Source organism: Mangifera indica, chromosome 5 (assembly GCF_011075055.1).
Source record: "Mangifera indica cultivar Alphonso chromosome 5, CATAS_Mindica_2.1, whole genome shotgun sequence".
In the NCBI taxonomy this organism is placed as follows: domain Eukaryota; kingdom Viridiplantae; phylum Streptophyta; class Magnoliopsida; order Sapindales; family Anacardiaceae; genus Mangifera; species Mangifera indica.
Window position 1 is genome coordinate 11,020,340 of NC_058141.1, and position 14,479 is coordinate 11,034,818.

Below are 14,479 nucleotides of genomic sequence, written 5' to 3' on the forward strand. Positions count from 1 at the left end.
ATGTGCCATGTGACATTTTGTCAATTACCAATGCGTTCATGATTTTCAGCCTCTAGTTTTGGGTGCTGCTGAAACTTTGTGAATGCTTTTTATTCAATGAAACGTGAAATTGAAGCTGTAATTTTTCGCGATTTATGACTAATAACGACGTTAATTCTGTCTAAGCATACTAATTTATTCAACCGCCAAGGCCTTCTATTCAGTTTCTTCAGACATAGAAGGAGATGGTAAAAGGTAGCACATGGACATGAATTTCCCCACCAATTCTCAGCAATCTTGTAAGTTGCTCAAACTTTAACTCCTGCTTCAGTGGCTCATATGAAGATGGGTAGAATTACAGCTTAAAACCTAGTTATTGCGATTAGAGAGTTAAATAATATATATCACACACTAAAAACTCATTCTTTCTAACGCGAAATTTAAATTTTATATTTTAACATATCAAAAATCATATATGTGAATATCGTTTTCCAAGGTGAAAGAGATACATATAAATTGTCATGGTTGAGAATAGAGAACGAGATGTGAACTCTTCACCGGCCTTTGACCCATATCCGGCCAAGCCGTAGGGGAAATAGGAGGAAGAAATTAAATATGGGTTTTATTTTGTAAAATGGTTCTAATCATGGTGTTTAAATTTTGCAGTTTCTGATGACGATGAAATAGACTACTCGGTGAAGCCAGAATTGTATGACTCTGGTGCTGATGATAAAGATGAATTATGGGTTCAAAAGGTTCTGATGCTGTTTTTAGTTGCCCATCTTGTTTCACCACGCTCCGCCTTCACTGCCAAAGGTATGTATGTTTGTTGATGCTGTTGGGTCCTCTTAACGTTTGTTGTCTCTGTTTGTGCTTGTGAAAATAAAGCAGTGATTAGGGGTCATTTGGGACTTGCTCTATGATTATGTATATGGTGGAAACAAGTAAAATTTCAAGCACTACGTTCTTATGCAAACGCTCTATATTAATTGGACTAAACAACAAGCAGTTCTGCACTTTAATTGTGTTATATTGAGCTGCTATTTTTCTTTTAAACATTATTAGGTGAGTCAGTATAGGGCAGTTTTTGTTGCTGACAGCAAGATTGGAAGCGGCCAAGTACATCAAATTATTCAGCCAAAAGAGGACGGGGAATTTTATGAGTGAAGAGAATCCTTCTGATGAAACATCGAAGCCAGTTTTTCTCTGTTTGCTCAATGCATGTGGGTGTCCTTCCGAGTGGCTGTTGATCTGTCAACTGCATTTAGCCGCACTGTGGAAGTTTCTCTGGTTCCGGTTCTGTTAACGCTAGGAGTTTCTCTGATAGATAATATTTTTGAATAAACAATAAAATTACGTACATCCACTTTAAGTATGTAAATAAATATATATTTAATGTATATTATTATATAATTTGATAATTTTAAATTAAAAATAAAATAATATTTAAATATCTGATAATACACATAAGTATATATTCATTTATATATTTAAAATGGATACGTACAAATATTACTTGAAAATAGAGGTGTCGATGGGTCGGGCCGGGCCACGCTGGCTCAGGCTCGACCCATTGAGCTAATGGGCGTGCCCAAAACCCAAACAGTAATGAGCTTTCGGGCTGGGCTGACCCATTAATATATAAAGGCTCAAGGCCTGACCCATATAAAAATGAGTCTTAAATGGGTCGGACCGGACTTTAAATATTTTAAAAAATTATTTAAAATTTTTAAATACAAATTATTTTTCAAATTATAAAACATAAATAAATATATACTATGATAACATTCAAATTGATTGAATTCATTTGATACTTGATTCATTTGTAATATTTTGTAATGATAAAATTATAATAAAAATAAAATTATAAATACAAAGAATTATTATTTATGAATTTAGATTTTTCTAAAAGTAATTTATGAAAGAAAATGAGATTAAAAATATAATAAAATAATTGAGGTTGAAAGATTTGTAAATGAAAGTGAAAATGAAAAAAAATTAAATAGATTTATATAAAAAATTAATTAATTAAAAAATTAAAAAAAAATTGAAGGCCAAGGTTTTTGCCGACGCAGAAGAAAACACAAGGCAAAAGCCTTGCTTCTGTCAGCAAAAATTAAAAGAAAAAAATATTATTAAACAGTAGCGGGCCGGGCAGGCCAGCCCATGAGCTTAATATTAAAGCCCGAGGCCCGGCTCAATAGGCCCATGAGCCTAGCCCGACACGCTACAGTACCGGATAGGGTTTCTCGTGTCGTGCTTTTTTTTCGTGCTTCGTGTCGAGCCTCCATTCGATCCGGCCAAATTGATGTGTCTACTCAGAAATAAATATACAATATAATATATGTAAATCATATATTGAGTAAATCTCTTAACTCTTAGTGTCGTTTGGTTTCAGAAATTTAAAGATTATCTTAGTAATATATCGTTTATTACTTATATTACATTATTTGGTTTGTCAGTAATAAAAGTTACGATAATATTCTATTACCAATGGTAATGTGATAGATAATATAAGTGGTAATCAGATTATCACCTTCATGTTAGATATTAAAATATTACTAAGATAATATTGGTTTATTATAATTATATTATTATTTATTAATTTTTTGAAATAAAAATAAATTTATTTTTAATTAATATAACAAATAACATAAAAATATTTAAAAATAATTATATCTAAACGTATTTAAGTAAATTAATTTATTAGTATTCTTTCATTATTTTTAATCAAATATAATAGTTATTTATACTTAATAATCTTTTAAATAATCTATTTTTAAGATAATTTTTTATATTAATAATAAAATATTATCTAAACTAATCATTCCTGTAGTCTATATTAGGATGATTTTCATTGACCTCTCCTGAGATTTTGGGATTTTGATAGAAAATTACAGGAAAATGGGATGGGGCCGTTTTTGGTTGAGGGTTCCGCAAATAAGCCCAACTGACTCCAGCCAACCAAGTTCAGTGAAGTTGACATTAACATAAACCCAGTTGATCCTGTATAAATGTTTGGCCCACTCACTTTGCTATATTCATATGGAAATATGTCATAAATGTTTTCAGTCGGTCGACTTCTACCACACTTAGCCTAATTTATCACTTCTCAAAATAGATAAAGTCTATAACACTATCAAAGTTACTTATGATTATATATATATAAACCCTGAAACAATGGAAACTAGAAGGATCGGGGCAAAAAATAAAATTGCAATATAAAGCATACAAAGCTATGTGTTTGAAGATACAAATCTACAAACGGTTTATCGCTTTATGTATTTTTCGATGACCTTTTAATCAAATATATTTCCATTGCAAATGTGCCTTACTTGCCACATACAATTTAATTTAAATAATAAAATACATTATAAATTATAATTCATTTGTTTGGGTGTGAGCTTTCGGTAATCGTGTATGAGCGTTGTTGCTTTTAAAAATGACTGTGGTGGTGTAATATTAGCGGTGGAGATAGTGTGCGAGAGAGGCTAAAGGTAAAAAGAAGAAAAATAAATAAAATTTTGATCATATTTTGTAATTTATTACAAATTTATTTTTATCATTGGAGCATTATTATAAAAGTATAAAAGTATTAAACTAATCATATTAATATTTAAATTTTAAAAATCAATCTTTAATGATAGACATATTAAATAGGTTGGACCAACCTAAATTATGGAAATATACCTGGACTCGAAGGCTCGACCCTATTGTAGTAGCTTGTGGGCCTTCTGGGTCGAGCTAATACATTAGGTATGTGAGTCACAATAGTACTAGTTACATAATAATTAAAATTTTAAATAAACAATTAATTAATTAGTATAATTACAAAATATTTTTTATTAAAATTAACATGTTAGATTGAAAAAGTCTGACCCTATATATAGTCGTGTTGTGGGTCTTAACAGGGTCTAGGCTCAATAGGTTATGTTGGAGTCAATCCGATTTGGTACACTGACACTTCTAACTAAGGGCATTTCTATCTTTTTTTTTGTGATTTTATCCTCAAATTAAAGAAAATTGATCAAAACTTTATGAAAGGCCAGAAAATACAGTGTTTAAAGTTCAAGAACATGAACATATTATTAAGGGAAGAAAAGTTAGAAAGTAGTTGGTTGAACCAAAACATTTTTGTAACCAAAACATTTTTGTAGTAGTTCAAGTTCAACTGAAACATTTATCCAAAATCTGACAAGCCACAAGACCGACTAGTTGGTCAAAATTAAAACTCTTACATTAATGTCTTGTTAGAATGAGTTTCCCTGAACATGTACGTGTGTGTATATATATATATATATATATATATATATATAAATTAAATTAAATAATTTTAAATTAAAAATAAATAATTATATAATAATATATAAATATATATTTAAAATAAATATATAAAATAGATATAATATTATTTATATATTAAATATTATCTGCAATGATTATGGTGACGTATCAAATGTTAATTGGTATAAAAAGAAAAAAGAAAGACTATTGTCGTCAGCCTATGAAGTGGATCCAATTGGCTGTCTCTTTCGTCAATAATTCCAAAAACAGTTGGGGTTGGGGTCCACCTCTTTGACAACCTTCCTTTCAATTTATGTCTCCTTTATTATCACCACCACCTTAATTAATTGCTTATATTTTGAAGATTTATTTATTTATTTTATGGGGTCCTCTCTTTTCTAGACATTCATTTAGACCCCTGTCTCCCTCTTTCACATAATTTTCACTCTAAATTCAACAGCTGCTGCATGCCCATCTCTACTACGACTCTTTCTGGGATTTTTATTCTTAAGGGTCAACTTTTTATGCTCAATTTTCAATGACAATGAAAACTTTACTTCAACAGGCTGAAAACAGTAATTCGGTTATTAATCTTATAATTATTAAATTAGATAAATTAAAATTTTAATTTTGATAATAAGATCCTCCTGTATATTGGATGTTGCTATTTGTCCTGACCTTCTCTCATTTTGTCCATTTATGTGCCCTCTATTCTTGCTAAACAAGCAATAATAATAAAAAATAATAATAATACAGCAACTAAATCATGATTATCATGATTATTATTATTATTATTATTATTATTATTATATAAAGAAAGAAGGAAAGAAAGATTTGTTTTGAACAACCAAGGCAGATTCTTAGGCACAAGCCCTGCCTAGATAAACCCACTTGTATGACTATGATTTATGCATAATCCAAGAAATATGTGTGATTTGGGTCCATTCTTAGCATATAATAATTGATTCCCCCCAAATGATGTATTATGATGACTAAACCAAAGAATGTTCCATTCCCATTATTCATATATAAAGTACATCAAATCCTTGAGTGCAATTATGGATTCCCATTTCCTTTTAATTATCCTTAATTTTTTAATTTGTACTAGTGGTTACACATTATTAAACGCAATGATGCCCTCCCTAATCAATTTACTAATTACGTTAGTGACGTCATATTTTAATAAGAGGGGGTCCACTGGGATTTGGGAATATATGCTCTCTTTGTGAATAAAATTAATTTATTATTAATTTTAATTTATACAAGGATAGTAAGTCTTGGATAGTCTCCCTAGAAACCGCGTTTATTTGGACCCAAGAAGGCAAGGCCTCAAAAAGGTCAACAAAATAATGATAAAAATAAAGTGTAATTTATAGACATGCATCAATCAAGCGGAAGAGGACAAAGTTAGTTAATTGATCAAAATTTGACCCCCCACCCCCGCCCCATTTACATGGGTGGTGTGGTCAATGTGAACGTATTTTTTATTCAAATGCTAGTCAAAACCTAAGTTTAAGGCCACTAATTAATTACTATAATATTGCTAAGTTGCTAACTCAAGCTTCAATTTTCAACATTCTAGCCCTAATATTGAAGGAGAATTATAATGTTCACTTGGGTTTAGTTGCTTATAAGCAATGTTTTGAAAACCGGATCGATGATCAAACTGATTATCTCATTAGTTTACAGTTCGATTAGTTTAATTATAGGTTCAATTTATTTTCGAGTTATTATGTATTTATTGAATAATATCAAATATTTATCATGTTTTTTAAATGTAAAATATATAAAATTCATTAGAAATAACTCTATATAATTATCAATAATAACTAAATATATTTTCTTCTTTAAAATATAATTTTCAATTAAGTAAAATATGAAAACTCATAAAAATTAAAAATGTAATTTTAAATATGTTAATCAAACAATTAATGTTCTATTACATAGATAAAAAAAATTAATTACAAATTTTACCATTAATTTAATTAAAATCTTATAAATTTTAACTATTTTAAGTTTTATATAAGACAGAAATTGTGTACTATTATATAAACCCGATTTTGTTGGTTTGAACCAATTTTTTCGGTTCAACAGTTTTAATAGGTTTAATCGAATTTCAACTAGTTAATACATAAACAAAATTGAACTATAGATCAGTTCATGATTTAATCGATCGAACCAAGTGGTTTACTCCAGTATTAATAACATTGTCTATTTGCTTTAACTAATCTTGTAAAATATCAACTCCTAATAGTATTTGCTTTTACTAATAATGATATCTTACCTTTCAAGTGGGTGGGTTTGATGGATTAAATTCTAATGGATAATAACCACAAAGATTGGGTGTGGGAATTTTCAAGCTATAGTAATAATGACTCCTTAATTTAGATCGTACTTAACAATACATTTATGATCATACTTAGAACTTTTAGGACACTTTATCTCTCCCTTATTATGCATCTTATCTATGGCATTTTCTGTCACAACAATGATAATCAACCTAATTTGAGTTACAATGAACTATACCCAATGCAACATTGACGTTATAAGCGTTGAATCTTCTTTATTCCATATGTTTTGAATAAAAGATATTTGCGTATAATTATATAAACAATGGTTTTATTTTAGTGGGTTTTTGATGTAATAAAATGAGTTTTCATATATATCTGATCAGGTCATTGCTTACGTGATTGATTTTTTTCTTTTAAAGACCTATTGGTCATTATTTTTTACTAAAGATGTCTTTGTGTAAGAATCTAGCATCTGGGTTTAAGAAATATGTGCAAGAATCTTGTCTTTGTTTATCTTAGTTTAAAAACTCTATATTTGGTCATCCTAGTTCGATAGGCCTTTTGTTGCCCTTTACAAAATTTTGTGTTTCAAGAATTTTGTATCCGATGATCTTGATTCAAATTGTATTTAATTGTTAAATAATTTTTTATTTGGTCATTAATCTAGTTCATTAGTCTTTTATAATATCCTCACAAATTTTGGTTGATAATGGATTTTGTATATGATCATTGTTGTGTGGTTAGATTTTGTAATTAATTGTACAAGATGAATACTGAAGAAGTGAATGGCTATGTAATTAGCAATTAGCCACATCATTTACACTTTTGTTGAGCTCGAATGTGGGTAAAAACTCTTTCATCCAGAATATAGTAGACAAAGTGGGACTTAGTGTATTTTGCTATTCCCACGATTTCCTCAATGTGCCAAATCCATATTTAACAATTATGAGATCACGCCAGTAATCAAATAGCAATCAAGACCTACCATTCCAGGGTCATTTTCCATGGAAATAGAATTGAATAAGCAATCTAAATTAATTGTACTAGAGTTTAATATATCTAATTATATAATTACACATTCAATACCATTTCTTGTCCGGTAAATTTAGGATTATACAAAGGCTTTGGGATGACACTCGATAATTACTACTATTGCTTTGACCAAATTATATAAGAGAAAACTAATAACATAATAGTAGATGTAAATTTTTAAATGGTAAGTCAAACTATTTAAATTACATATTGTATATCGTACTATTACTATTTTCAATTGTTTGCACCAAATTGCACCTCACAATTTGGTATACTTCTTGTTAGTGTAATTTCACTTATCAACAATCATCTTGTGCAAGTTGTCTTTGTTTGTTCAAAGTTTTATGGATTTGGCCATCTTAGTTCAAGTTGCACCTGTGGGATGCTACAACCCGAGTCTCACTTATTAGTCTCAAAGCTCATTCTCCATGGGGCATAGGTCCTAAGTACTCAGTCTGGGTCTAAGTTCACTTTTTTAGGCTCGATTTGGCTTGAATGTTTTTCCAACTTTGGCAAATATTGAAAATTGACACATTTTACTTTTTTTATCACAAAATTATACTTCTCCACAATTAATTATACTTATTGGCAAAAATATGCTTGAATCTTCACTTGTATCCACACTTTTCATCTTCACTTGTATCCACACTTTTCATCTTCACTTGTCTCCATCTTCACCAAACCTCATTATTCCTCATCAAATCTCAAATTATTTATTGGATCTCTTAGTCTAAAGATGGATGGTTGTTGTAATTTTTAATGTTGATTGTCTTGTAAGTTTGTTGAAACCTTAAATTATTGGTTTGAAGAGTATTTAGAGTTTAGTCCTTGCATCTTATAGTCATATCCATGGGTTTTGTCCATAAAACTAAGGTTTTTCTAAGTTTTTATTTTTTGGCTAAATTCATGGGTTTTGTCCAAAAACCCTTAGTTTTAGCAAATATAGTATAATGTATAAAGGAAATTTTGGTTGAAATTGAGGGTTTTATCCAATTTTTGTTTAATAATGTTGGTCGAATTAAGGGTTTTGACCAAATTCGATTTATTTAATAAAGTTAGTCTGATAGAGGGTTTCAAACCCCTATGTCTAAATTTAACTAACTTTTGTTAAATATATTTAGACAAATTTTGAACAAATAAGATGCTTCAACTAGATTTGACCAAAATTAAAATCTAATTTTTTGAATTCAGGGTTTTTTTCTCCAAAACTAATCTCTCTTCTTCTTGTGTTGTGTAGGAAATATGCATAATAAATTTGAGATAATGCATATGTAAAGCTATGACAATATGAATAATTAACTGAAGGTACTACATATGTGAAGTTTAAGGTGGATGATAAGTGACAAGTAATGCATACATAGAACTACTACTACTACTACTTCAAAATAAGTTGGAGCTACAACGTATAAAAAGTTGCTAAATGTGCATAACAAGTTGAAGATGCCATGCCTTGTAACAGTCAATATGTGAATGGTTGGTGCAAGATCAAACGGTCATATGATTAAAATGGTTGATGCAATTCTGATACCTGTAAAGAAAATGTAAAAGAAAGAAAAACAAATAGAATATATATTGCGGAGACGATTTTATCCTTATAATCGTTCTGGTCTATAATGGATCAAAAAAGGAATTATTCAGTGCGGAATAGCCTACGATGTGAAATGCCGACAACATGTTATATCCGTTTATATTTTTATTTTCCTCGAAAAACATTCGCTTGATCGTCGTTGAATCGGAAAAGTGGCAAATTAAGTAAATAAACAGTTGAGCAGGTGTGGATGTGCAACGACTGGCTTCAATTAAAGCCAGCAGAGAGCAGCATACGCGCTTGCATTGAGAGCGTGCAGTTCAAACAGTCCTCGCGTTTCACGTTTTGACAAAATGTCTTGCAAATTTTAAAAAGATTACACTTTAAAAAAAAAAATATAATTTGCATATATGTTATCTATAATGTAATATATATAATTTTTGTATATAATTTTTTATATAAATAATGATATATTATTATATAATTAAATATTAAAAATAAAATAATATTTAATTATATGATGATATATTATTATCGATGTATAAAAAGTGTATACAAAATGTCGTTAATATGTTATTATGTAAATAAAAGTTTTTAAATAAAAAATAATGTAATATTCAATTACATAATAATCTGTATTACTTAAAGTACGTTAAAGTTATATTTGGAAATATTACATTTTCACCCTTAAAATCAAAATCTTCCTTAAAAATTGACATTACTAATTTGCCACCATTAAATTTTGTTTTTATTAGTTTAAAACCATGATATAAGAGACACAAATAGTATATTTGAAAATGAGTAATATTATGTATACATAGTTTTTATATATAATTTAGATATATAAATAATATGTTATTATATAATTAATTATTATTTCATATTTAATTTAAAGTTATTCAATCACATAATAACATATTATCTATATATTTAAATTATGTATCAAAAATATATACGTATAATTTTATATTTGAAAATACTGTTTCATTTGTTATATGTTATGATATTTAGAGATAGTATTGTTAATTTCCAAAGTACAAAAAATTATAGGGTGTATTTAGTTTAGGTAATATTCTATTATTAAAAACGAAAGATTATCATAAAAATATATTACCTAAGAAATTATTAAGTATAAATTTATTACTGTGTTTGGTTATGTATGATAAAATTAGTAGGTATAAATAATTATTATGTTTAGTTGAAAGTAATAAAAGAATTTTAATATGTTATTTTATTTATTATATGAAAGATTAATGGATATAAAAATATCTTTCATATTATTTATTATTTTAATTAAAAAGTGATGATATTTTTGTCTTAAAATTTTAATAAGTAATAATAAAATAGTAATAAAAATTAAAATTATTTTGATAATTTTTTAATATATAAAATGAAAGTAATAATTATATTATTTTTTATATTATCTATTACATTATTATTGATAATGAAAGATTACTAAAATCAATTATATCATTATTAATAATAAAAAATTATTAAAATATTTTATTATTTTGTGAACCAAATAAAATAATAAAAATAATAAAATATAAATTATGGAAATATAAAAAATAACTTCAACTAAATGTCCTATAATGTAAATTTATTATATATATAATTTTTCATATAAATATAATTTAATATAATTTTATTTTTAATTTTTAATTATATAATAATATATTTTTATTTATATATAAAAATTACGGGTATAATACTACTCAATACCGGATTACCACGTGTATGAAAAGTGGGCACGTGCAAAAATTGTTTTGGGGGCTGATTAGTGCACATGCTTTTCACCTCTGACATACAAATACAATTTTTGACATTTTTTTTTCTATAAAATAAACAATTAATTTTGGCAAAATGAAAAAGGAAGTGGACGCTTGAGAAGTGAATGGCAGTGTCTGAACAATTATGGACTTGGACAAGATTTTAGTGTCAGAATCAAATAAAAACGCAGATTGAGTACTAACAAATTATTATATTATATTAAAAGAAAAATAATTTCAAATATCAGCCAAGGGCAAGCCAAGGGAAGGGACCCCATTTTATCCAAACTCCTCCTAATTTTTATTTTTATAAATAAACTTACGTTACATACGGAAGCACAAGTCCTACTCGGTAGTGAGAGCGCGTGCCGATGGGGAGAAGGGTGAAGTAGGAGTGAGCTGTGTGGGTCCCACCACCCATGTGCCCTCCTTCCTGTCTCCACCAGCTCCTGCCGCTCAATGATTAGCTCTCTGTTCCCTTCTTCTCTTCTAAACCAAAAACCCTCTCTCTTTCTCTCTCTAACTGAAACCCAAACCTCCATTATAACCTTCTTTTTCTCTCTCTATTACCCCTTCTTTACTTGCCTTCCCTTGCTTCCCCATGTCTAATTCCGAACCTGCCACTAACGGTGTTACTAACGGCACTATTATAGACCCCCAGCGACAGCAGCCCTCAGCTCTTGCCGTCAAGAAGCCGCCCTCCAAGGACCGTCACAGCAAAGTAGACGGTCGCGGTCGGAGAATCCGTATGCCCATCATTTGCGCTGCACGTGTCTTTCAGTTGACTCGTGAGCTCGGTCACAAATCTGACGGTCAGACCATTGAGTGGCTCCTCCGACAAGCCGAGCCCTCCATCATAGCTGCCACCGGTACCGGGACCACTCCTGCTAGCTTCTCCAACGTCTCCGTTTCCGTGCGAGGCGGCGTCAATTCCACCTCCTTGACGTCTGCAGTTTCCTCCTCCACTAGTTTCTCCGCTTCGTTGGATCATAAGCCCTTGTCGATGGGTCCGACGCCCTTCATTCTCGGGAAAAGGGTGAGGGCCGACGATGATGGGACCAAGGCAGGGGACGAGAATACCATCACTGCCCTGGGGCCCACGACAGTGGGGTCGATTGTGGGGCCTGGTACTGCCGGTGCTGGATTCTGGGCGGTTCCGGGAAGACCGGATTTCTGGAGTTTCGCTGCGGCGGCGCAGCCAGAGATGGTTGTTCAAGCGGCACAGCAACAACAACCGCATCAACTGTTTATGCAACAGCAGGCCATGGGAGAAGCGTCGGCGGCCAGGGTCGGGAATTATCTTCCGGGTCATCTGAATTTATTGGCATCTTTATCAGGTGGACCCGGGAGTTCGGGTCGGAGAGAAGACGATCCTCGTTGAATTGGGTTTTGAAATGGTCTGTCGGCGGTGTTGACATATATATATATATATATATATATATAATCCTTATATATTTATATATATAGATATGATGTGAATGTTCAATTGTTGTTTTCGTGTGTGTGTGTGGAGATGAAGAGGATTTTTCTTTTCTTTTTAGTGAAGTTTAGGGTTAGGGATTAGGATTTGGAGGAATTTGGGAGGTTTTAAGTATGAATTCAACTAGAGTTTAGTGCTTTGTTTGATGATTAATTAGGGTTTTAGGGTTGAATTGTTTAGGTTTCAGGATAAGAGTGGAAATTTCAGGTCTGTGGCAAAGCATTTCAAGGGATTTTCAGAAATAACGTTGTTATTCAAAGTCAGTGTGGCTTATTTTTTTCAAGCATGGGGACATCAAATTGAATGTTGTTTTTCATTGTTTGCCAAATTAGTAGATGAAAATTGAACACTATGCTTGCTGACTAGGGTTTGATTTGAAAATAAATGGGTGATTAAGTATGGTAATCAATAATTTAAAAATTTGGGATTCTTTTTTCTAGTGGGTGTCACCGACTTTGTTACCATGACAAATGAAATTTCTGAAATCCTTGGTGGCAATCTGGGCAATTTCTAGAGACTAAGTGGTGGATGATTCTTGGGGCTGCTGCTTCTTTCTGTCTCTGCCAGTTTCACTGGCATCTTTGCTCACTGGTGTGTGGAAGCTGTTTTTCTCTGTAAGACTTCTGCTTAGATTTATGATTGTGAAAAATAATGTGTTTTCCTTGTACGCAAATGGATTGTTTTGGGGTGGCTGTCGTGTGAATAAGAGAAACCCATTTGTTTCACATCATTCCTTTTTTGTTGCCCTGTTGTTTGTTCAGTGTAAATAATCTGATAACTTCAAATCTGCGAGACTTAGTTTTCAACCTGTTTGATGTGTATTTTCTAGGGAAAACTCTAATGTGAATGAGTCTTTTCTTTGCACTTCTGACTACGACACTTTTGGGGTTTCCTCAGCAGAATTATTATTGCAAACTTATGGACAATCAAATTTTGAATTATTTGGCTTTGACGTTTTGGATTTTGTATCTGTGCCTGATGTTAATGGCTGCCATGTTGCCTAGTTGAGATATCATAAAAATGGAATTCTTATATAAAATAATAAAAAAATATTGAAGAAATGATGGTGGTGTGGAGTGCCGAGAAGGTATCTTAAATTGTCCTTTTGTGTGAAGCTGAGGTTTTGGTTCCTTAAACACACCCAGTTGGCACTAACTGAGATGAAGTTGCCTGTTGCCATGAAGTTTCATTCATGGATGCTTTTTCTGCCTTTCTCTTTCCTCTGTTGGGCCTCTTCTCAATAACTGCAGGAATCAGGTGATTGCAAAATCAGCAGCATCTTTTATTCTTTTTTGGCCAACAGTGGAACTACTATTATAACATCTCCATCCACCACACTGAATTCTAACCACTGCGAAATAATTCTTAATATTTACAATAAACTTCTTTCCAACTTCTTCTTTTACTCACATCACAGGGTGCTTTTGTATGAAGTTGGAAAGGACCCCCAATAAATAAATGTACTGGGGGTGTAAGATTTTAGTGCAATTTCAGTGTAATATGCAGAGACTGCAGTGGTGATTATAGGTGAATTTGAGTGATAAATAGTGAGTGTAGAAATTGAATCCAATGTTGATATTGTACTTGGTTTCATATTAATTATTGCACAAAGAAAGAGTCAGGGCTCAATAATTGATGGGTCCCCTCCCCTGTAATAATTGGCTTATCGAGAAAGTTGGGGTAATCTGATGATGTCCAATCGCATTGGCATAGGACACTCAATCTCACACGAAATCCCATTGTTTCCTTGATCAGGAGCTTCACTTCTGGGCTTGGGCTGGGTTGGGACCTCGCAAATAGGCTCCATTTAAAAGTCATAGATTTAGTTTGAAAGCTTTGTCAATAAGGATTATAACAGGGAGTAGCGGAGAAGAGATATTAATTCTCATCCCTGTTGTTGAAAGAGTAAAGGTTTTCTGTCTTCTTCTCCTAAAGACAAATTCTCTCTTTATTTCGGTGAGAAAATTTTTCTTTTATATTTTTTAAATATAATATAAATATATTAAATAATAAAAATAAGTAAAATTAAAACTAATTAACTATTTTAAATATCACAATATCATATATTAATGATTTTAATATATAAAATAAAAATACAAATAATTTTAAAAACAAA

The 14,479-nt window shown here is 30.8% G+C and overlaps 1 protein-coding gene and 1 long non-coding RNA gene across 2 annotated transcripts; both read left to right on the forward strand.

Annotated features, from left to right (window-relative positions):
- The first annotated feature begins 36 nt into the window (after positions 1-36).
- LOC123217429 lies at positions 37-1,344 on the forward strand. Its single transcript, XR_006502485.1, has 3 exons — positions 37-278; positions 646-795; positions 1,045-1,344. It is a non-coding gene; the product is annotated as an uncharacterized LOC123217429 (long non-coding RNA).
- Positions 1,345-11,226: 9,882 nt separating this feature from the next.
- LOC123217620 (transcription factor TCP7-like) lies at positions 11,227-13,088 on the forward strand. The gene has a single exon (XM_044638712.1). The coding sequence runs from the start codon at positions 11,485-11,487 to the stop codon at positions 12,262-12,264; it is 780 nt and encodes a 259-aa protein (XP_044494647.1). The 5' UTR covers positions 11,227-11,484; the 3' UTR covers positions 12,265-13,088.
- Positions 13,089-14,479: the final 1,391 nt, after the last annotated feature.